At 43.7% G+C, this 25,111-nt stretch overlaps 1 protein-coding gene across 2 annotated transcripts; it reads left to right on the forward strand.

Moving 5' to 3' along the window:
* The first annotated feature begins 351 nt into the window (after positions 1-351).
* Positions 352-24,955, forward strand: si:ch73-40a2.1 (tyrosine-protein kinase receptor TYRO3). 2 transcript variants are annotated; one of them, XM_063186370.1, is made up of 15 exons: positions 356-1,239; positions 1,522-1,583; positions 1,675-2,269; positions 2,962-3,117; positions 4,629-4,955; positions 9,707-9,899; positions 10,582-10,670; positions 12,363-12,467; positions 14,563-14,643; positions 15,622-15,714; positions 16,689-16,810; positions 17,177-17,286; positions 18,181-18,340; positions 19,370-19,506; positions 24,301-24,955. In XM_063186370.1, the coding sequence occupies exons 1-15, from the start codon at positions 1,140-1,142 to the stop codon at positions 24,725-24,727; spliced, it is 2,757 nt and encodes a 918-aa protein (XP_063042440.1). In that variant the 5' UTR covers positions 356-1,139; the 3' UTR covers positions 24,728-24,955. The 2 variants fall into 2 exon arrangements, with proteins under 2 accessions (XP_063042441.1, XP_063042440.1); XM_063186371.1 differs by lacking the exon at positions 2,962-3,117 and having other exon boundaries at positions 352-1,239.
* Positions 24,956-25,111: the final 156 nt, after the last annotated feature.

Raw genomic sequence — 25,111 nt, forward strand, 5'->3', positions numbered from 1 at the left:
CTACCCAACAGAATCCCCTGTAGATTCTCACAGTAGGGCCCTTGGCCTGTTCTGCCATAAATGACCTCACTGTAGGGAAAAAATGACTTCACCATAGGACAAGAAACAAGAACAAGAAGTGACAGAGGTTGCACCATTTAAGGAAAGTCCAGAAAACACAGCAAATTGTAAAAGAGAAGTTGTTAAGTCAAATTGTGGGAATGCTTCTGTCAAGAAACAAGTGACTGTTTTTGAAAGTGCGATATAACCTGTATTTGTGTTATTGGCTATCAAACATGGAAACTGTATTAAGGAACATATTTTAAGGAAGAACAAAACTGCCTATATAAATACAATTTCTGTGTATTGTATTTGTTTTTAATTATTATTGTACAGATTCAAAATCATGGTTCTGTATGCCTGCCTAACATGCAAAAATTTGCAAGTCCTACAAAATGACATTTCACTGTACTTTCTAAATGACATATCCACAAGAGCTGCTGCAATGTTCAGATTTTCCATCCTTTACATTCCTGGTATAGGCACTAGGAGGAGTGGTCTGGTTTCAGTCTCACTCATATAGGTTACAGCTCGTGCGCAAACGTCACGACTCAGACTGAATCTAAACAGACGGGTGGAGTTTTAAACGTAGCCTACATAAAATAGCATAGGCCTGCTTACTCAGTTTCAACTTTCAACAGTTTGTACTGTCGCCAATACTGCCACAGGACGCTACTGGACAGAAAACATTATGTAATTGTCTTCATAACCAAATATTTTTGTCTCCTTGAATAGTGGTGGGCCTGTCGGCTACCGCAGGTTAATTGACTTCTACCCACAGCGCCTGAAGGAATGAAACAACAACACTGGGCTTATTATATCAAAACAGTGGACCGAACGTGGGAGGAAACTGTTTGAGAAGTCACTATAGGCGCGAAGCACGCGCACAGCTGTTGGATGGGACGAATTCTTGTGAACCATGATACGAGATTAACTTGTAAATAGGACATCGGTCGAATCGAACTTGGATTTAAGGAAGAGGACACATTGACGTCGACTGAGGGAACTGAATTTTTCCTTGCAGCTTGAGAAACATTGCATGCTGAAGAAGCATGTGGGCTGTTGTTGTCCTGTTCTGTCACATCTCCCACTAGGATAGAATGGCATTGATTTTACGCATGTCAGTCGTGTGGAATATCTATGTACCATGCGTCACCTGGATATTCTTTCACAAGGTTTTTGCGCAGTCAGCAGTCGAAGGTAAGGAGAGTAATTTATACATGTAAGAAGTTGCTGTATTACCCCATGGTGAAATGGGAACAGTGGTTAAGAAATTCTCCTGTAAATGTTAGTTCGGTGAGCAAACACAGATTTTGACATCCAAAGTAGCCTATTGTGAAAATTGTTTGGATAAGTTGTCCAGTAGAAATCAAAGCGGGAAAAAACATGTTAAATCACAATCAATGATTTACAAAACGTGTAATATATTTTTATTTAACATGTGTGGAAGGAACTGATAGGCCCATATTTGATGCTTTTCAGAGGAACTTTTTAATTCTATCGAGAAAGCAGAACTGAAGTGGACATCTATACCTAAGAAAGCAGTAAGCTCCTTGACAATTGTTCTCGTTAATTTCTTTTTTTATAGGCTATCTGTCGTGTCCTAATGGTTTCATTAAATGTCATTTGTTTCAGTGGAAAGAAAACACATTTCGACTTGGTTCCAACTCCTATCACCCAGTTTATCAGGCGTGCGTGGAAGGCAACGCTCGGCGCTTGGTGACTACTTCGATTTCTAGAGGTGACGGTCGCGTCATTTTACTGGATATAAAGTTCGCCCAGGAGATACAACAGGGAGACGGCCCTTTAATGATCAGCGTGAGGGAGCCTCGCAGACAACCTAGACTCTTTTCCAGCCTCAAGGCACCTGTAGGATTTCCGCGAGACTTCAATTTGACAGTGGTGGAAGCGCACCTTCACAGCGCGCAAGGGGTTAATATACCGAGGGTATCGTCGGACACCTTCCAGTTGGAATTTTCTTACTCCGGACCCTGTGTGTTCATCGCTGCTGTGAGGGTATATTTTAAACTGTGCCCTGCGTTCCAAGGAAATCTGACCGAGTTCGGTGCCGTTCCCGCTGGATCAGGACTCCAGATCGGCAGGTGTGCTGGTGGATCTGTTGAGGTCACTCCTCCGCGAAGGGAGTGCGCAGAAGATGGGTCATGGGGACCTCTGCAGGGCACGTGTGTGTGTCTGCCTGGTTACCAAGACGCACGAGGTTCCTGTGAAGGTACGTTTTGGTTAATTGCTTTGCCAGACGCATCAGCAGGCGCTCTCTCTCTCTCTCTCTCTCTCTCTCTCTCTCTCTCTCTCTCTCTCTCTCTTTCTCTCTCTCTCTCTCTCTCTCTCTCTCTCTCTCTCTCTCTCTCTCACACACACACACACACACACACACACACACACACACACACACACACACACACACACACACACACACACACACACACACACACACACACAGGAGAAAGAAAACCTCCCATTTGTTTCAGCCAAGTCAATCAACCACCTGATCCTATACCACACATCTATTTGAGAATGCAGCTGTTAGGATCATAGAGAGAAGGAATATTTACTTTCACAATTCAGTTTGTAGACCCATGTAAATACTCACTTGTGCTTTATCTGTTTCTGTTAATGACAATATTGTTTTCTGAGCTGCATGCATGGAGAAGACAAAAGCGGGTTAAATGCTGAGGTTGACGTTTCTTTTGCCTGCCCACTATGAAGGTTGTGAAAACAGCTAGTGCCCACTGTTATGTATACATCATTAAATAATTAACATAGCTCAAAAACAGAGAATAAATATCTTTCAGGAAGATAAGACACTCAATTTCAGTACAAAAACATCATTTTTTTGCTTTCTGAACTCGGTCTGTCCATCCCTTATTTTTCCACTAACAAAGTCTTCGAATTCTGTGCTAGCTTGCAGGGTTGGAACCTTCAAAGCAACCAATGGCAGTGGAGAGTGTCACCCGTGTCCCCCAAACAGTAAGAGCCAGACTGAGGGTGCTCTGCAATGCCCCTGTGTCCATGGATACTCAAGGCTGCCCAAGGACCCTGTTGACCTTGGATGCACAAGTAAGTCGCATTTTGCTAGGTCGAGTTATTGCAAGGGATTGGCTGTCAACATTGTCTGTTGAAATCTTAGATAGTGTGTGTATGTGTGTGTGTGTGTGTGTGTGTAACGGAGGCCAACTAGCAGAGCGTGGTGTGGAACGTTAGTAAACCTCCTTCCCGAGGCGAGCTATCTATTGGACTGGTCCTTTAGCTCAGCGGTATCATGCTGTACCTCCCATACCTGATCCGATGGGTTGACTAGGAGGTGGCGAGTTCGAGGCCCCGGGGGAACGGACTGCGTAGAAACACCTCAGTTACGTGTTAGTGTGTGTGTATGTGTGTGTGTGTCAGGATTGTTTGTCTCCATCTCGTATCTTTCCAATGGATAAAGAGAGTAATCAGAGTGCAATCCGCCCCCTGCCAATGCTAAATGCACATGGTGTGTGTGTGTGTGTGTGTGTGTGTGTGTGTGTGTGTGTGTGTGTGTGTGTGTGTGTGTGTGTGTGTGTGTGTGTGTGTGTGTGTGTGTGTGTGTGTGTGTGTGTGTGTGTGTGTGTGTGTGTGGCCCAGTGACCGGTTACCTCTCCTTCTCAGCCACTCCTGATGGAGCTCTTCACAATGCTCAAATAGGTCAATTCTGCAGTGAACAAAGTAAAAATAATGTCACCAACCATGTCATAGCCTCGTAATCCAGGGGTAATTCTACTATTATGCAAGTGAATGAATTAAAGGAAAAAAAGAACTTAAAGAAGAAAAAATCCAAAGGAGTGTGCAAACCTTTTTGTTTTAAAAAGTCACCTTTTTGTTCAGCACCAGGAATTGTGCCCCAGTAAAGCCACAAGTGATGTTTTATGACAACACTACTGCAACACTGCACATACTTTTTAGTAAAATATTACGACTTGGTCATTGCCGCTCTTGTTAGCAACAAACTTATAACTGCGCCTGCGGCCATTTCTTAACCAAATAAACAATGTGTCTCCCATATGTCAACCTGACACACCGTCAGAGTATTATTTCTCCATGAACACAGAAAATTCAAACTAGTCAGAAATAATGTCTTGTGGCCCAGTCGTGGCTTTAGCGGCTGGGCACTGGACTGTTGCAGGGGCAACCCGGGTTCGATTCCCGACCCGGGTCATTTCCCGATCCTTCCCCGTCTCTCTCGCTTCCTGTCTTTCCTCCACTGATCTATCTGAAAAATAACACCCCCCCCCAAAAAAAAAAACAAAAACAATATATATATATTTTTAGGGGCTTTTATACCTTTATTTGACAGGACAGTGGAAGATGGTGACAGGAAGCGAATGGGACAGAGAGACAGGGGAGGATTGGGAAATGACCCTGGCCAGACTCGAACCGGGGTCCCCGTGGGTGGGCATGCAAGTCCAAATGTAGGGGGCTTAGTGCGCTGCGCCACAGCGGCCCCCCAAAAAAAGAAATGAAAAGAAGTAATGTCTTGTACTATGTTGTTGATTGCTTTCCAGGACGCAATTATCAATATCTCCTATTTCTCTGATTGTCTTTTTCAGGACCCCCATCAGAGCCCGTCAACCTGACGTACAGGCCCCTCAATGACTCCACCCTCTCTCTGCACTGGGACCCCCCCAATGACCTCGGTGGACGCCAGGAAGTGACATACGCAGTGGAATGCCGGCAGAAAGCTAGCGAGCCGACGAGTTCCGCCACCCCTTGGGCCCTGTGTGGTAACATCACCCGTGTTCTGCCCCAAAGTCATCACCTCACGGGCACCGCAGCCAACGTCACGGGTCTGCAGCCCCACTTGGACTACCGGCTAGGGGTGAAGGCCAGCAATGACCTGGGCTCCAGCTCCTACACCACCACCACCATCCACAAATGTGAGTACTGTAGAGAGTGTGAGGTACAACAAGTAAGGGCGGTACGCTCAGTGCGTAATTCTAAATAACGTAATGCAGGGGGAAATCAGGTAAAAGGAAACACATACAAGAGCTGGATGCAAATCAGGAAGAACTGTTTTGAAAATAGGAGAAAATAGTAAAAGGTAAAGAGTAAAGACAGGATGGGATTAGGGCTGCACGATTATGGAAAAAAAAATCATAATCACAATTATTTGGGTCAAAATTGGAATCCCGATTATTAATCACAATTATTGTTTTTTTTTTGCAGAATTTCCTTTCAAATTATAACAAATTGAAATATAACCAAGAATGAATGATATACGGGGCGTGCAAAATACAACTGAATTGTAATAATCATGTAAGAGGCAATAGCATGAAACTGAGGTGGACAGATTTCTGGCCAAAATGTCAATATGTTCTGGCTTCAAGGACGCGCAAAGGCAGGTCACTTTTGCCACGATTAAATCCAGATCGAAATCACGATTTCGATATCACGATTAAATCACAATTTTCAATTATTTTCGATTAATTGTGCAGCCCTTGATGGGATATACATTTTTTGGAGTCTAGTTAGTGTTCCCACTTTTGCTATTTTCGGCCTTGCCAATGTCACAGGTCTGCAGCCCCATCTGGACTACCAGCTGTGGGTGAGGGCCAAAAAGTAGGTTAAAGCCTGCACAGCCAACCATCTGACCTGGGAGCAGGACAAACAAATGACCAGATAAACAGGAAAAGAGTCTGCTTCAACCAGGATTTTCTGCTGCCAATATATTATTACCTCCGGCAAGGAGTTAATGTTTTCGGTCGCGTTGGTTTGTCTGTCTGTTTGTCTGTCTGTTTGTCAGCAGCAAAACTCAAAAACTAATCAACGGATTTGGACGAAACTTTGTGGAGTTGTTAGTAATGACCCAAGGAACAAGTGATTACATTCTGGTGGTGATCCGGATCACAAACAGGAACCAGGACTTTTTAAAAGATTCTTCATCATTGCTGGCCTATATGTCTAGACGCCCCTAGTGACCAAAAATTTAATTGCGGGGACTACACAAAAAGAAGGCAGAAAGACAGGTGTCACATAGTCAAATGTTCTATCAAGCAGCTTCCTTGGCGGAGGTCTGCGCTCTCTGAGTGCTTCTAGTTTTATTATTTCATTTCAATAAGTGGGAGCGGAAAATCCTGGTTGAATCAGACTTTTTTCCTTTTTATCTGGGGGTGACGGCCAGTAATGACCTGGGATCCAACTCCCACACTGCCACCACCATCCACAAATGTGAATACTGTATGTGTGAGAGAGTCAGGTTAAGAGGTCCGATTCCAGAGGTGTCAAAAGTAAAAGTATAAGTAAATTCATCCTGTAAGTACAACATGAGCACATGATATTATGTCGTTACACCATGTATTCCACTCATTGACAGTAAATAGAATTATATATACTGTCAATGATTCCACTGTACTTAATGAGGTAGATAGACTGCGTTGTTATTGAAATAAAAGAGCTGTAGAGAGTGGGGAAGAAATTGGTTTGGTGTAGAGATAAATGCACGGAGAGGAGATCACTTAATAATGGGACTTGTATTTGTAGTCAGAGCTAGGGCTGGGCGATATGGAAAAAAACCTATTGCGATATGGATTACTTTATATCACGATAACGATATATATCACGATATAGCACAATTACATACGTTTTCAGTTATTCTCTTTATTTGCTCTTTATTTTTTCATGTCGCAAAATAACCTTTCTTTAAAATGGATCTTTTTATTCTTATTTTTACAGTTACATGACCATAGTGTGTATTGTGACAACATGAAATGTAATTAAATGATATTCAATTGTATACAACTGATAAAATTACTATCACGATATAAACGATATAGGAGAAAGGTCACGATATACACTTTTATATCACGATAACGATATATATCGTCATATTGCCCAGCCCTAGTCAGAGCTGGTCAGACTGACCTCAAATCTGCCAAAAATAAATAAATAAATAGAAAATTGGTTGTTCCATATGGGGAAGTCAGATTAGTGCTTGATCAAATCAGCACTTTATTGTACAAGGTTTATTGAGTGTAGACTACACCCACCGAAATTCGGAACCTGGCCAGGACCAAAGCAGGAAAGCCGATTGGTACTTGATAAAATCAGCATGTTATTGTGCAAGATTGATTGAATGTTGGTTACACCCGCTTTAATTCTAGCCTGGCTCTCACGCAGACCCTTCGTGCTTCGTGCATCTTCTTTAAACTTAGTGAGCTTGCACGAAGGTCTGGAAATCTTAGATGAGCCCGTACGGAATCAGATATTTCACAGCCTGTCCAATCAGAATCGCGGGGGGAGTATATACAAGTCAGTGGTTGAAGTAGTACGTGATTCATAAAAGACATGTGAATTCTCCAATCAAGTTCTAGCTGTTTTGAACACACCCAGGCCTTTCCACAGCTAAGCGATTGACAATGTTCCAGATGGTTGGTAACAACCATTGCGTGAGAACCAGGTTAGACTACTACACCCGCTTTACTTTGGGATCTGGTCAGGACCAAAGCAGACTAAAGGGAGTTTCTGAATTGTACGGAGTCTACGGGCAACATAGATATCACACATTCAGTAACTTGTGGTACAAATTATGTCATTTTGAGAACTTTATTATTCAAGGTAGAACATTCTTTTGAAGAGAATACAAACACCACATTCCATTATGATACCATCTAATATGGTTGGTCACATCATTGTCTTGTACAATAGAGAATGTAGTGTTAATTCAACAGTATTCTGAGATATATGGATATAAATATTCTATATGAATTAACTGCATTTTTATACTGTGTAGGGTGTTAATGGCCTATTCAGGATCTCTGTCATCACACCTGTAGTGGAAAGCCTTTGGATTTGTCTGTCTGTCTGGTCATGCGGTTGGAATTCTTGGTTTCTTGTCACACACCAGAGCCTAGAGGTTTGTGGCTGGTTGGGGTGTGGTAACTGATCCTCCTCCTGTGCTGTCTCAGACTGCTTTGGTTTTTGACCGACTATACTCTGAAATCTACCAAGAAATTAGCTTAACGAACTAGACAAACTCTCTTTGGGGCGTGAAATATTTTTGCCTGGTAAATTGGCCTAGCACCGCACCATCGAAGATAATCCAGAAGGAAGGAAAACATGTCCGTCAATAAATCACAATACTCTGTCTGTGTGTTTTTTTCTGTTTGATTCTGAGTAGCAAGTTGTTATGGAAGGCTGTGCATTGGTCTCATTAGAGTAGAGTAGAGTAGAGTAGAGTAACTAAGTTTACTGTCAAACTGTGTAACAGTTTGAAGCATGTCTATGAACGTCAACTATTGGTTCCAACTTTGCCGGTATAGACCCCTTTACTGTTTGTACACAGATGTGATGTAATTGGGCTGCGGGCACATTGTTGGAGCCAGGCAATGTACCGCACATTTGTAAAGAAACTTGCCAGGTATTTTTTCCGAAATAAGAAAATGGATGGTCACGATAACTTCAGATATAAAGTGGGCGCCACAGACACAGGCATTCCTGATGGTGTTCTCAGTCCAGTCGGTACGTTTAATTTCTTTTAACCACAAACATCTCCTACATAGTATGCTTCTGGAACAGCCTATTTCCTCTCGGAATAGCGTAACAAGTGTACTTTTCAGGATCTCTATTTTTACGAACATACACGCCTCAGGACGGCAGGTATTCTCTCTTTAGGGTCTTTACTGTCTGTTTATGTGTGTGTGTGTGTGTGTGTGTTTGAGTCAACATCGAAACGGGTCAACAGTACCAGACTATCCTTTTCATGTTATACATGCTTGGGCTTGCCGGGCTACCAAGAAACTACTGTGTTGAGAAACCAGATGGGGAAGCACTATTTAGGAGTGATGACGGCACCCTTACTCAGAAAGCAGATTGTTAGAGGAACTAAACACTGGCATTCCCCATTCTCGGACGGCGTGGGCTTTGGGCAGGGCTGTTATGTGTGTTGTGTGGCCTTTAAAACAACAGGAAATGCTTTGGTGGCCACGCCAGTGTCAGCGGTGGTCTGCAGTATCATGCCCATGTTGTGTGGTGTGATTGAATGAATTCAAATTTGGTTCCAGATTTATTTCAGTCGGTGTGTGTGTGTGTGTGTGTGTGTGTGTGTGTGTGTGTGTGTGTGTGTGTGTGTGTGTGTGTGTGTGTGTGTGTGTTTGTGTTTTGGGGCTTTTTAGCCTTAAAATAATCAAAGATAACAAAGTGAAGATAGATACAGGAAACTAGTGTGGGAGAGAGATGGAGTAAGGTTGGAACATGACCCATACCTGACCTGGTCCGAACCTGGGTCCCCATGCAGGGGAGGAGCTATAGGGGAGGCAAGCAGGGCATTTGTCTCTGGGCCCAGGGCCCTCCCCTATTGGTAGTGGGGGCCATATTATCATACCTTTGCATATATCGTATCGTGGGCCCTGTCAGTGTTTTGCCCCGGGACCCTGTGTGCGATTGTTACGCCACTGTCCCCATCCCCCCCCATCCCCCCACACACTAACAGCTTGTAACACAACCTTTCTGTGACACGTATCATAAATGTTTGCTACAAGAGTAGGGACGTCTCTCTAAACCTTCAAGACTCTTCTCCACAGAGACTGTTTATCTTCATAACAAGATGCAATGTAACCTACATGTAACATGTGTTTGCCTGTTTGTGTTTATTCATGTTTTCGGCACATGTGTATATGTCTGATACTAATAGGGAAGGTTCCCGTCATCAACCCCACCACAACAACATCCAATAACACCAACAGGCAGAGTCTTCAGGTGGAGTCTATGGAACGGGGGTCTCCATCCCTGCAGCTGCTGGTCGGGGTGTTGGGTGGCGTGGTGCTGCTCGTAGTCCTAGTGCCTGCTGTGTTCGTTCTGTTGCGCAAGAAGTACAAGAGACTCATGTAAGACGACTGATATATTTTCAAGTGCTGTTGTTACTAATCTGTGCAAGTACTGCTGACCAAAAAATATCAATCCTGGATTCAGAAAATACAAAATCACAAATTTGATCCAACCATCTCTGATTGTGATGAGTACCCAAGACAAGAAGGCCACATGTGTTACGAAACCATGGAATGTAAAAACAATCCCAAAACAAACTTAAAAAACAAATTATCAGTTACTAGTATATGTGGGCTTTAAAGAAGGTGATCTCACTAAATAACAGATCTATCTGGGAGATGTCTTGAATGGCAAGAAACAAAATTTGTTTTTTTAGTACTGGTCATGATATTGTAGATTATTGTAGATACTGTAGCTGCCCCCTTGCACAGGTGAGGCATAAATGCAATTTTGTTGTGTGCAATGTTCACTATTTGTGCTGTGGATGTGCGCACATCCAGTAAAACAGGTGCTGAATCAAACAAACGTGCGTAAAAGAAGAAGGCAAAATCAGCTCACTGTTGCTGCTCACCGATTTATTAATATAATATATTTATGATATATTTATTATTTCGAGAGGTCGAAAAGTTGTGTTCAATAAATCGGTGAGCAGCAACAGTGTGCAGATTTTTCCTTCTTCTTTTACGCTTTCATTTTTCATTTCCCTGATGGTGCTTTGGTGTGCCCCATTCTGCACTCTAGGCCTTTCCCAGAGGAGCCGCTGTTGCCAACCCACCCTGTAGTCACTTTCCGACGGCACGGAACACAGTCGGACCCAACACCCTCTCGTGGTAGGAGGCCCAGATGCCCAGTTAACAACTGTTTTTATTGCATTATTATATTTCTTTGAAGTCTGTAGTTTGTTTGGCATTAATCTTACAATGGTATACCGGTAGTTAATAAAGTAGCCAGCATACTGAATACATCACACATGATCTATCATCGACCAAAAGTAGTTGCCTCCTAGTAATGTTGAGGTTCACATGTCAGTCACTAATGCGTAACTCCCTATATAAATCATTTATAACACATGTTGAACAAAATCAACGACTTGTTAGGGTTGTATTCACAAAATACTTCCTCTTCACCAGTAAGACCTGTAGGCTAATCATATTATCATAAAAGGACCCAGTAGGCCCTTAAGGTATTTTATAAGACACTTATACAGACAGTAATTAGGCATGTTTTAGTGGCTAATGTGAATCACAAAGTGTTTTCTTTTGATGTGTCAAATATTTGAGAGCCTCAGAGCAGTGAATCCTAACCTTAAGTGACCTATGTAGTTATGCAACCACACGGCGAACTTTCCCTCCCATTTCCCGCTCTATCCTAATTTTCCTGTTTAATTGTACTATTGATAGCATCTCTCTCTCTCTGGCACTCTGTTGCTTTCTAGCTGTCATTCTCTCTCTTTCTCTTTTTTCCTTTGTCATTCTTTCCCTGTCCCTCTTTCATTCTCCCCCTTTTGACAATATCTGTCTGTCCTTCTATTTTCCTTCTTACTTTTCACTTTCTGTCTGTCCTTGTCATGTTTTGTATGACGATGTTGTACTTATTTTGCTATCTGAGTTAGTCATTATGCAACCCTTCCCTTCCTTATATGCTGTCTCTCTCCTCTCTGTTATCGCTCCTTTCTTCCTCTGCTCCCCTGGTGGAACTGGGTGGACTGATTGAGGGTGATGATCTTCTTCTCCACCTCCTCCTCCTCCAACCTTTCCTCCTCCTGCTCCTCCGCCTCCTCCTCCTCCCCTCTCTCCCTCCTTAAAATGTGTCTATTTTTACATGGCTGATCTCTCCTTTTCCTGTCAGCTCCTCTCCACGCCCTGGGTGGAGTGACTAAAAGACTGCTCTCTGATCTCCTCCTCCTCCTCCTCCTCCTCCTATGTCTAGTTCTGTATGACGTACCTCTCCTCCTCTTCCTCTCAGCTCCTCTGCAGGCCCTTGGAGTGAGTGAGAGGCTGCTGTATGATCTCCTTCTCTTCCTCCTCTTCCTCCTCCTCTTCCTCCTCCTCCTCTGTCTACATCTCTATGGCTTACCTCTCCTCCTCTTCCTCTCAGCCCCTCTGCAGGCCCTCCTCCTCTTCCTCCTCCTCCTCCTCCTCCTCTACCTCCTCCTCCTCCTCATCTTCCTCCTCCTCCTGTCTAGTTCTATATGACTTACCTCTCATCCTCTTCATCTCAGCTCCTCTGCAGGCCCTTGCTCCTCTTCTTCCTCCTCCTCCTCCTCCTTTTTTGCCTCCTCCTCCTCCTCCTATCTAGTTCTGTATGACTTACCTCTCATCCTCTTCCTCTCAGCCCCTCTGCAGTGTTATCTCCTCCTCCTCCTCTTCCTCTTCCTCTTCCTCCTCTTCGTCTCAGCTCCTCTGCAGGCCCTGGCTGGAGTGAGAGTGTGTTGTCTGATCTCCTAATCTTCCTCCTCCTCCTCCTCCTCCTCCTCCTCTGTCTACTTCTCTACAACTTACCTCTCCTCCTCTTCGTCTCAGCTCCTCTGCAGGCCCTGGCTGGAGTGAGTGAGAGGCTGCTGTCTGGTCTGAGGGAGGTTCTGGTGGATCGGGAGAGACTGACACTGGGCAAGGAGCTTGGCAAAGGTACAGTCCACTTCAGGAAAGAAAAAAAGCATGCACATCCGTCTCAAAAATATTCTGGGTGTAGGACCAGTAAAGTCACATGAAAATTGAAAATAAAGTCTGCACACCAGGCTCCCGTTTCTTTTCATTTAACGTGACAGGGCAGCATGCCCTGTTTCGGGCAGCATGCTCTTCATCATGCCCTTCATCTGCTGCCAGACACGTCACATTGAATGAAAAGAAACGGGAGCCTGGTGTGTGGAGGACTATTATCAATTTTCAAAGTTAGGCCTTCAGTTCGCTGCCATGACAGTTCAACTAAGATGCACATATTCAGGACTTCTAGTATTGTAAATGTGGTTTGCGTGTTATATATTATATGTTATATGTTATGGTGCGGGGGAGTAATTAGCCAGTGCTCTCCCCCATCCTCCTCCCTGACTGAGGTACCCTGAGCATGGTACCGTCCCGCCGCACTGCTCCCTTTTGGCCGCCATTGGGGGCTGCACCCTTGCACGGGTGAGGCATAAATGCAATTTCGTTGTGTGCAGTGTGCAGTGTTCACTTGTGTGCTGTGGAGTGCTGTGTCACAACTAGACTGCCTGTGCAGTCGCCTTCGACTGCTTAAGGTATATCCCCGAAACGCGACGCTTCCAGTCTCACATCATTCCTACCACTCCCGTCCACCTTTTCATAAATGTATATGATAAATACAAAATATAAAATAAATATATTCAATATCTATACATAGATCAAAGACGTGCATAGGCTTAAAACCAAACGACTATTGTGAAAAGGAAGCAAAAAATGGGGCAAATGGTAACACTGTTTTAATGGTTCACTATTATAGTGGATATACCACATTAGGTACAGTGTAATAACCAGTGTAACAATATTTAATATCATGTAATACCAGTGTAAGACCATGTACCAATTTTGTACTTACATTATGTATTTGTGTGTAAGTGGTATTACATTGCATATTGCATATTGTTACACTGGTATTACACTGTTATTACATGGTATTAAATACATTACGCTGGTTATTACACTGTACCTAATGTGGTAGATCCACTGAAAGGGTGAACCTTTAAAATAAAGTGTTACAGGGCAAATCAATCCACCCAGTCAGAAGTTATTTTGAAATTATTGGCCTCCAAAATGTAATCAGTTCATGAATCTACCCTAGAACATTGAAACACCAAATCTGGGACAAATCCATCCAACTGGTCAGAAGTTATGGGCCAAACCAAGATTCAGCCATCTTGAATTCAGCCATCTTGAAAGTGTTGGCCTCCGCGTTTCGGGGATATAATGACAATGGGACTCGGAGTTTCCCTGTTGGGCTTTCGCTTTCACTTTCTTTTTTTTAAAGTATTATTTTTGGGGCTTTTTGGCCTTTATTATTATAGGACAGTGTGAGAGTAGACAGGAAATGATTGGGAGAGAGAGATGGGGCAGGGCCGGGAAATGACCCCAGCCGGACTCGAACTGGGGTCCCCATTTGCAATGTAAGCCCAAATGTGGTGGGCTTAGCGTGCTGCGCCACAGCGACCCCTCACTTTCACTTTCAGTGAATCCTAACCTCTAGTCACCTTTGTAGCTATTCAACCAGACTGTCAAACTTTCCTACCAGTTTCCCGCTCAACCCTAATCTTCCTTAACAAACATCCCGATTGTTCTCTGGATAGTCTAGTGAAAAGGGAGTTTTTCCTCACCCCTGTTGTCATATTTTACGCATGTGAAGATAAACTAGTATGTTATTGGATTTCAAGCTCCCCTTTACAATTTTTAAAGGGTAGAGAGTAGAGTAGAGCCGGGAATCCACAAGTTGCTCACTGTGTGCCCACCCCTCCCCCTCCCTTAGTAATCACTCTAAACAAAATGTAGACAGACTCAGGCGAGTCCCAAAGCCATATTGGGCAAGACCAGTGTCCAAGAGTCCAAGGCAAGTCTGAGTCCAACCACTGCTAAGTCTAAAAGAAGTCCAAGTCCATAGAAAACAGACTTGAGTCTGGACTCAAGTACTACAACCCTGATTGAAGTCCAACTTCTACTTTATTTGTGCCCTTTGCCCTAATTTGTACTACGTATGTCTGCTGTGTCTACCCCATAGGGGAGTTTGGGTCAGTGTACGAGGCGGTCTTCACTCAAAAGGAGGGCATACAGATGAAGGTGGCTGTAAAAACCATGAGAGGTGAGTGTGGAAATTAGGCACGCCTGCACGCGCACACACTTAGGCACGCACTTACGCACACACGCGCACACACACACACACACACACACACACACACACACACACACACACACACACACACACACACACACACACACACACACACACACACACACACACACACACACACACACACACACACACACACACACACACACACACACACACACACGTATACACACTTTACTGTAAAACATTGTAAAGTCATTTTTTAAAGACGTTTTTTATTCATGTAATTTCCAAAGTGTAATAGAATTTACAGACAACATGTTATTACTTTATCACCACCTGTTCTAGAACTGACATCAATTCTGGTCCAGGCACGGCTGACAACGCGAATCACACACAACTCCTTCAAAGTTTTTGTGCATTCATTTCCAGTGGTTGCACTCACTTTCAGTGACTGTTGCAGGACTCATAGCATGGACTTAGACGTTAGTTTGAGAATCGGCACTGACAAAACAATAAATTTGATGTCTGTATATTCTATTACACTTTGAAAATTACATGTTACAATTACAATTTTAATTTAAAAAACATACTTTACATAGATATAAAGTGTGCATACATATTATTGGGACACCCTGTTTTTTTAAAACATGGATTGTTTCTGTCTTTGCTCTTACCCTAACAGAGGTTTCACTTTCAGTTTCACTTTGCTGAAGCTCAATTAGCCCATTTAGCTCATGGGTCGTGTATGCTAAGAGGTTACACGTATATGGATATAAACACTGGTCTAGAAATATCCTTTTAAAAATATCTGCATACATGCAACCAGAACCTAAATGAAATTGGCAGAACAAATTGAGACAGGACATTTTCTGACACTTTCCGAACCTGGCAGATAAACCCTTACCGTATCAGAACAAAGGATTGTGAAACTTAAATTGTCATAATAATTGTCATTGGTTCTTTGTTTATTTGTTTGCTTGTTTTTAGCTGGTATCCACTCTCAGGAGGACCTGGAGACTTTTCTGAAGGAGGCAGAGATTATGAGAGATTTTGACCATGAAAATGTTGTCAACTTGCTAGGTAAGATAGTTTCTACAGTCCTTAGAATGACACAGAAACAGTTTCTCCTGTACATCTGAAACTTTCCAATATTTGCTGGCTAAGTTATTGAATGGGAAATGGGAAATACCATGAAACAAGAAGAAAGTGTGGCTACTGGATTTAATATGTTAAAACATGACCTGTGATATAAATTCACTGTTACCAGAATGGCAATGTCCAAGTCATAATTACAGAACGCTCTGTCAGAGTTACTGATTTGTAGATTTGGGGCAGAATACATGGCAACTGCAGCTTCACAGCAAAGCAGTCAGTATGCAGATGTGCTCTTTTCTTAAGGGCACGAATATTGTCTGCAGATGGCATTCAAAAACTCAAAAAATGTGGCATACCAGATGCGATAGCTCACCTGCGGCCAGGAGCTGAATTCCTGTCTCCCAGCAGATTGAATTCCCTTCCAGGCACATTACAATGTTTCGTGCTTACTTACATTACTTACTTACCGTGCGTACATGCATACAGTGCATACAAGCATGCAATAGACCTACTATACATACTACAAACATAGCTTACATTTACTGTAACTTTTAATCGAATGCCTTCAAAATAGAACTGATTAGTCATGGGCAATTGTTAGACAATTTAGATATTAAAATGATATTTGCAGATGGTGAAGACTAAGATCTATCTAAGATTATAGATCCAGCCATAGGCTTGCACAGATAGGGACGTGCTGGTGTCAAAGCACCGGCCCCTTTGCCAGATATAATACTAGCCTCTTCTATATCCTAGTAAGGCAGCTGGAAGTTCCACATGTTCCCCTCCCCACCTCGAGCACCTGCCCCTCACAATGTCTGTGCACGCCACTGGATGCAGCCATTTCACTATCTGCAGTGCTACACGTGCGAGGGCTCGCCAAGGCTGCTTGCAGCTTTAATTGTTATGGATCTGTAGTACAGTAGTAGTTAAATGCAGTTCCTGTGCTTGTCCTGTAGGTGTCAGTCTAGAGCAGGATGGGGAGTCCTCCATCCCTGTGCCCCTGGTGATCCTGCCCTTCCTGAAGCACGGAGACCTGAGGCGTTTCCTAATCGCTACTCGCTATGGGGACATTCCTATGGTACGCACGCACGCACGCACACACACACACACACACACATACGCACGCACGCACACACACACACATACGCACGGACGCACGCATGCACACACACACTCACTCTCTCTCTCTCTCTCTCTCTCTCTCTCTCTCTCTCTCTCTCTCTCTCACACACGCACACACAGCAGCACCTACAAATACAACTACAGCAGTGCAAGTGCAGCTACACTTAGAATTAAAACAATGATTCTATTATGATGAGTGGTGATGTTTATGTATTAAGTCAAAGAAAGATAATGGAAGAAGAAAGATATGAGAGATGGAAGACTAAGATTTTCCTTATATTTCTGACGGCTGTTATTTTTGACTGCTGTCCTTTTGTTTCAGTTTGTACCCTGCCAGAGTCTCCTGCACTTCATGGTGGACATTGCAGCTGGCATGGAGTACCTCAGCTCCAAGGGCTTCCTGCACAGAGACCTGGCAGCCCGCAACTGCATGTGAGTCCAGCAGGGGGAGACAAAGCACAACTGTACTGTAACTGCGCGCACACACACACACATAGTACCATGTCTATGCATTGGTAGAGGGGGTGTGGTGGGCTAAGGAATTTTCGTCCTCCTGGAAAAATGTTTAGGTGGGCCCCATTTTAATGAATTCAAAGGTTCCAGTGAAATGTTTGGGCAACCCTGCTCAGCTGGCATCCTAAGTTGAAATGTCAACCTTTTGACCACACCGACTGCTGGTGCGAAGCTTTGAGGGTGTTGGCAAAGAGCTAGACAAATGCTAGACAGAGAGTTTAGAAAGAAAGAATGTTAAATCACAAGGGTATCTACTGCCTCCCTATCTGCCAAGGACTACATTTGCATGCACATGAATGTCCTGCATATCGTGGGGATATTAAATATCCCCGCTTTGCGGTTGAGTATGTAAGCACATTTTTCTGAATTTAATATCCCATATAAGCCCCTGTTTTTGAGAAATTAGGCTATTTGCACTTCTCCAAATGAAATATGAGACTGTGGCATGTACCTTCTCTTGAAGACTGAACAATCTGGCTGTGTTGTCTACTTGTTAGAATAGTGTTTCTCAATGGAGGCGGTACAGGCCCCCATGGGGCGTTGGGGAGCTATAGGGGGGCGATGAGAAGGATACAGTTGAGAGGGGGCGGTGCTTAGTGGCTATTAGTAATTTTTTACATTTTAATACTAAGGGGGGCGTTGTCAGGCTGAGGGTTGTGATGGGGCCAAGGGGGCGTTTGTTCATAAAAGGTTGAGAACCACAGTAGATACATGTAGAGACTATATTATGTACTTATTAAGGATGCTTAAGTGAATATAAGTACACTGCGGTAGTCAAACACACTGTAACTAACTTCTGCATTATGATGGCAGGCTGGGGGATGACCTGCATGTGCGCGTGGCGGACTTCGGGCTGTCCAAGAGCGTGTACAGCGGTAACTACTACCGCCAGAAGGTGGCCATCCGCCTGCCCATGAAGTGGATGGCTATGGAGAGCCTGGCCGAGTCCATGTTCACCACCAAGACCGATGTGGTGAGTAGAGTCCCCCCATAGAACATGTTCACCACCAAGACAGATGTGGTGAGTAGAGTCCCCCCATAGAACATGTTCACCACCAAGACAGATGTGGTGAGTAGACTCCCCCCCATAGAACATGTTCACCACCAAGACCGATGTGGTGAGTAGAGTCCCCCCATAGAACATGTTCACCACCAAGACAGATGTGGTGAGTCACATGCTCTATAGCAGCAGACGTGTCAAGCATGGATGGATATCATCGATTCATTCATTGTTAGGTGATTGACCTTATCGTTATCGATTGACTTACAATTAATTGAGAGGCAGCGTTTTTTCCCCCAAATGTCAATGTCCCCTAGATAGAGTTTGGAAGTTGGGGTGTGCACATCCACAAAGCAGTTATCCAGGTGCCAAACAAAAGTGTTAGAGAGTGTGATGAAGTGGTCCGCACACTGGGCATTAACTCCAAAAAGAAGATCCCAATATAAAGTTTATATTTTTGGAGCTAATGCCCAGTGTGCGGACCACTTCATCACAATGTCCCCTAGATAAAAAAGAGATAAAACGCCAAATTTAAATTCATTTCTTGGAATGTTCCCACTCTTCACACCCCTCCTCAAATGCACTTTGTCATGCCCATTTCACCTGTGTCTCTGAAGCAGTTTTTTTAGGTTTTTAGTTTTATTTTCTATTTTAGTTTTATTTTTCTATCTAAAAGTCCATCGCTTTAACCACTAGCCCACGGCCGACCTGTATGTATGTTTTCTGTTCATCTAATACAGGGGTTCCCAACCTTTTTCAACTTGGGGCCCACTCGAAATTGTCAAAAATGTTTGGGGCCCACCTCTGACCCAATTAAGAATAAAACTCAAATTAATCAACAACAACACACACCAAAATATGATTATTATTTTGGGAAAATTATTTCAAGGCCCACCTGGAATACCTTCAGGGCCCACCAGTGGGCCCCGGCCCATAGGTTGGGAATCACTGATCTAATATATAATAAAAGACAGGTGTTTTTGTCACTCTTTGCTACTCCAGTGGTCCTTTGGGGTGACGATGTGGGAGATCATGTCCAGGGGGAGGACACCGTACCCTGGGGTCCACAACCACGAGCTCCTGGCCTACCTGGAAGCCGGCCGACGACTCAGCCCGCCTGCAGAGTGCGATAGCAAGCTGTGAGTGTGTGTGTGTGTTTTTATTTCTTTTTCACCCGCTGCACGATGGTGTGGGTGTGACATGATGGTTGCCAGGTGAGACAGGTGATTTCCAGCCCCAAAACTGCTCAAACCCACCTAGAAGCACTAAATCCTGCCCAATTTCAACTAATTTCTATTGATTCCTATGGCCATAAATTGGCAGAAACACCCGCCCAAGTGCCTTTTTTATGGCTTAATGGTTTAATTGGGATGGAAACTGCCCAATCTGGCAACACTGCAGTCACCACATGCAGTAGTGGAGGTGATGAGCAATGCTCTATAAATGGTATGGGTGTAGATAATAACCAATATGTATTGATGCATCGATCCTACAGCCAACAATCGAATTGTATCGAATCGTTTCGTATCGTGGGGCATTCTTATGTATCGAAAATAATCGAATCGCTGGCCCCTGCCCAATTCCCTATAGAATAGAATCGAATCATATCGTATGGCATGGAGTGGGGCATTTTTAAGTATTAAAAATTATCGAATTGCTGCTTTAAGTAATCGATATTGAATCATATCGTCATGGAGGCTGTGATTTACACTCCTAATAAATGGTGGCATAGCATCAAACTCTGGGCCTATTGCACAAAGTAGATGGCATGGGCTCTCAATCAGAAACAAATAAAAATAACAAGCCATTCTCTTTGCAGGCTTCGTCTTGTGCTTTGTGATAACCCAGTCCCCCTTTCCCTGCTACAATAAAAATATCTGTCTATTGATACTCCTTAATTATTACTCTTGAATGATTTCCATTCAGTTAACACGCAGCAGAACTATCGCAAAAGGGACCTTTTCCCCTCACCCCTGTTGCTAGTCTGACGAGACACACTAAAACATAAATATTAGTATGGAATCTCATGGTTCAGATATAACCGGGAGGGGGGGGGGGCGATGACTTGCTCTGTGATTGATAGGATAGTTTTGGTGTCTGTTGTGGTAATTATTCAAAGACTGGGGCTAGACAAACTCGTCAGGCAAAAATGTTTTTGGCCGCTAGGCAGGTTCGACTAGTTAACAAGGGTACTCTGCTGTTCCACTGCCTCAGTAACAACAGTCTTTGACAACACCCACTTTAAAACAAGTCCGACAGGCGGACAAACATGCGTCCACTTGTTGCTTATTGATGTAAATTAATAAATACAAGTCAATGTAACGCGAAGGCGACGAAGACCGTGTTTTGGCCGATTTAAAGAATGTGTTTCAGACGGACGGACATACCCTCTTATAGATCTGATAGAGATTTTCTTGCAGTACTGGACTGTAAGAAATGCTGTCTTGTCTTTTCTTCTTCGTGCTAAATAGTTGACACATACTTATTTTCCATATTAGAGTATTTTCAATCATGCTTTGTATTCTGTTTTTACTTGTCCAATCATTCTACCTCTCATCATACTCACTGTACTGTACTAGTCATGTTTAGGCTCTGGTGTAGGGGCAGCCGTAGCCTAGTGGTTAGAGAGTTGGTCTTTCAATCTAGGGGTTGCAGGATCGAATCCCCCCCTGACCTCTCCCTACATCTCCATCCATGGCTGAAGTGCCCTTGAGCAAGGCACCTAACCCCACAATGCTCCAGGGCCTGTAACCAATACCCTGAAAAAACTGTAAGTCGCTTTAAATAAATGAAAGCGTCAGCTAAGTGCAATCTAATGTAAAGTAATGTATTGTGTAGTTGTACAGCATCAGAGATACACTTATCGTTATCATTCAAAACATTATCATTCTGTTTCAAGGTAAGTAGTGCAACAAGTACTCCCTTATATGAATCCACTAGTCTGTACTTAAAACAGTGGGCATCTGTCCAACTGCAAATCAAATTACCCCTTTAACAAATTACCGTGTCTTGAGTGGAAGAAAATATCTTCCCCATTGTCAACGCTCGTTTTTTTTGGTGGTGTTTGTGGTTTGCATGATAACGGACGGTAGAAACCTCTCTGTGCTCATCTAGTATTCGCTGGCAAGGAATGTGTCTGTCTCTCTCTCTGTCTCTCTCTCTGTCTAGCTCTCTTTTTCTTCTCCCTATTACTCCCTCCTCACACTACCCCCCCCCTCTCTCTATTACTTCCTGCCCATCGTCCTCCCTCTCTCCTTGTCCTTTACTCACACCCTTTTACTGTATATCCCTTCTCTCTGCCCATCATTCTCACATTCTCTCTCTCTCTCCCTCTCTCTCTCTCCCTCTCTCCATCCTCTCTGCCCATCATCTTAATCATTTCCCGGTCTGTCTGCCCGTTTGTCTGTCTCTCTGTCTGTCTGTCTGTCTGTCTGTCTGTCTCTCTCTCTCTCTCTCTCTCTCTCTCTCTCTCTCTCTCCCTCTCTCTCTCTCTCTGAGAGTCAAACCTACCTCTCCTCCTGTGGCTTACACCTAATTGAATCAGTGTGAGCGCTCTCGGTATGTGCAGGGCACAGGATTTCTCCTGACTCAGACCCAAAACAGAGGGGCTTATTCATCAGAAGATGCCTCTGAGTAGGGGGACTCAGACTTCTAAGTCTGATTTGAGAATGTTTGGGGGTGGGGGGTAGCAGCATGCATGATACACACAAGCTGTACTGCTTCTTGATATGAATTTCGGCATGGATTTCTGAGAAGGGGGATTTTTGAATCTGTGTGTCAATTTGAGAATGTTGGTGTGTGGGGTGGGCGGGGGCATACAGTACATGCCACATTTTGGTGCAGGACTTTTGAATCTGTGTGTTGATTTTTAGAATGATGCAGTCAAAAATGCAGTGCGCATGATATACACACGTTACGCCACTTGACGTGTATTGATATCAATTGCAGCATGGACGTCTGACTGGAGAGACTTTTGGATCCATGTGTCGATTTGAGAATTTTGGGAGAAAAAGGCAGCACACATGATCCACACACACACACGCGCTATACCACTTCTTGATATGAATTTCGGTCTGGATAATATGCGGAAATAATCCCTTGGGTGTTGGGAGGATGTAAGGTCTTGGGACTGAAGGAAGGAGAAGTTGTGGTTTTTTGGATGTGTGTGTGTGTGTGTGTGTGTGTGTGTGTGTGTGTGTGTGTGTGTGTGTGTGTGTGTGTGTGTGTGAGAGAGAGAGAGAGACAGACAGACAGACAGACAGACAGATAAATAGACAGACAGGCAGACAGACAGAGCAAGAGAGAGAGAGCGAGAGAGCGAGAGAGAGAGAGAGAGAGAGAGAGAGAGAGAGAGAGAGAGAGAGAGAGAGAGAGAGAGACTCCTTCCTTCCCGGCTGCGAACTTCAGATGTGATGTGCATGCTAATCACCACCATGTCTTCCAATTAGAGTTCTTCTTCTTCTCTTGCTATTCTCTCACAACATCATCTTCTTCAGAAGTGTTCTCCGCGATGGACTCACAGAAGTGCTTTCTTTATATTCCCACAGCTCTATGTTCATACAGTCTTGGGTTCTCTCAGGATTTTTATAATTTCAAATACTTTTTTTCTAAAACAAAAATATAGAGTGTGAGTATGGTGAACTTGACTGGCCTGCACAGAGTCCGAACTTGAAACCAATAGAACACATGATTTGGGTTGAATTAGAGCGGAGACTGAGAGACAGGCCTTCTTGACCAACATCAGTTTGTGACCTCACCTATGCGCTTTTGGAAGAATGGTTCAAAATTCCTATAAACACACTCCTCAGCGTTGTGGACAGCCTTCCCAGATGAGTTGAAGTTGTAATAGCTGTCAGATGTCAGTACCTATAGCTGCATATGGTGGCTGTCAAAATAGCAAACAGAGTGGATTTGTGTTCAAAAGGAAGACTGGTAACAAATAGTGGCATTACATTTCCAACCAACTGCATATTGACAATGCCATTATGTCATGTCAATTCATCAGACTGAGTCAACATTGACAAATAATGGATTCTCTCTCTCTCTCTCTCTCTCTCTCTCTCTCTCTCTCTCTCTCTCTCTCTCTCTCTCTCTCTCTCTCTCTCTCTCTCTCTCTCTCTCTCTCTTCCCCTGAACTATTCGATAAGAAGTGGTGTGTGGATAAAGGGGTGTGGACAGCTAATGAGGGTGGTGGGTTAAGGTTTCTTTGGTAAGGGGTGTTTTTAATGGGGTAGGGTAGGGTGGGGTGGGAGGTGGGGTGGTTTTGGTGGATGTGTGGTAGGGCTGTGCAATATATCGTATTTATATCGCGATATCAATATTCATCATATATCGTGATATCAGTATCAAAATTAATATATCGTGATATTTTGTAATTTGTGATTTGCAACGCTACGGTGCAGTATGGCAGCCAAGGGATTAAGCAAAACGCAGGGGTGGTACATCAGAACTAGCTCTATGTCGAGAAAAATAGACGTCTCTCGAGTCTCTCGCTCTCCTCAAGTCTACATTCATGCAGACTTACTAGACATTATGCTACTAGAAAGCACTAGAAACTAGAAAGCCATTATGCATGCTACTCCACTACGATAATAGTGGCGGGGGTTGGGAATTTCGTATATATCGCTTACAATATTGTGATATCAATATTTGCAGAAAATATCGTGATATTGATTTTTTCCAATATCGAGCAGCCCTAATGTGTGGGCCATGGTTGGTTCAATAAAGGGATTTTAAAAGTCAAAAGTATCTCTCTCTCTCTCTCTCTCTCTCTCTCTCTCTCTCTCTCCCTCTCTCTCTCACACACACACACACACACACACACACACACACACACACACACACACACACACACAATGTCATAAACACACACTAAACTCTCTCTCTCTCTCTCTCTCTCTCTCTCTCTCTCTCTCTCTCTCTTCCCTTCTCAGGTACGAGGTGATGCTGAGTTGCTGGGAGAGTGACCCCGTGCGGAGGCCCGGCTTTGCGGAGCTCGGCCTCAGGCTTAAAGGCCTTCTGTCTGAGCTCCCCCACCTGGAGGCCAACAAGGAGGCCCACTACATCAACATGGGCCTGGAGGCGGCAGCAGCCGCAGCCAGCAGTCAGGGGGGCGCATCCGGAGTGCACCCTGAACTGGAGGGGGAGGAGGAGGAGGAGGAGGGGGGCACCAACACGTTGGGCAATATTTATTTGCCAGGGCCCGGCGTGGGCGTGCGGAGCTCTATTGCTCCACAGGAGATGGTGGAGCGTGAGGAGGAGGAAGGGGGTTTGGAGAGAGACGAGGAGGGATATTTGTTGTTTGTGAAGTGTGGTACTACCGGTACGTCGGATGGACACAAGAGTGAGCACTTTGCATAGACCAGAGAAGGTTTTAAATGTGTTGTTGCACCTTCAGGACAGGAATACTCAGGGTTCATTGTTTCATACATGTAGGCTATACATTTTCTCTGTTATTTTTGTTGTATATATGCATATAGGCTAGGCTACATGATGTACTGTAAATAGCCTACATTTCTATTTTTTGTTTTTATTTTTATCATTTGTTTTTTATTTTTCACATTTCTGTTTTGTTTAATTCCCTATATAACCAACAAAATAAATGAAATAATTTGTATAATATTCAGCAGTGGTGTGTGTTTATCAGTGAGTTATTTTTTACTGTAGGCATACAGTAGTAGCCCAATATCTAGGCCTAGGCCTATCTTCCCATGAAAAAGCTATTGATCTAGACATTATTTGTGT

The sequence above is a fragment of the Engraulis encrasicolus genome, chromosome 21, assembly GCF_034702125.1.
Source record: "Engraulis encrasicolus isolate BLACKSEA-1 chromosome 21, IST_EnEncr_1.0, whole genome shotgun sequence".
Classification (NCBI taxonomy): domain Eukaryota; kingdom Metazoa; phylum Chordata; class Actinopteri; order Clupeiformes; family Engraulidae; genus Engraulis; species Engraulis encrasicolus.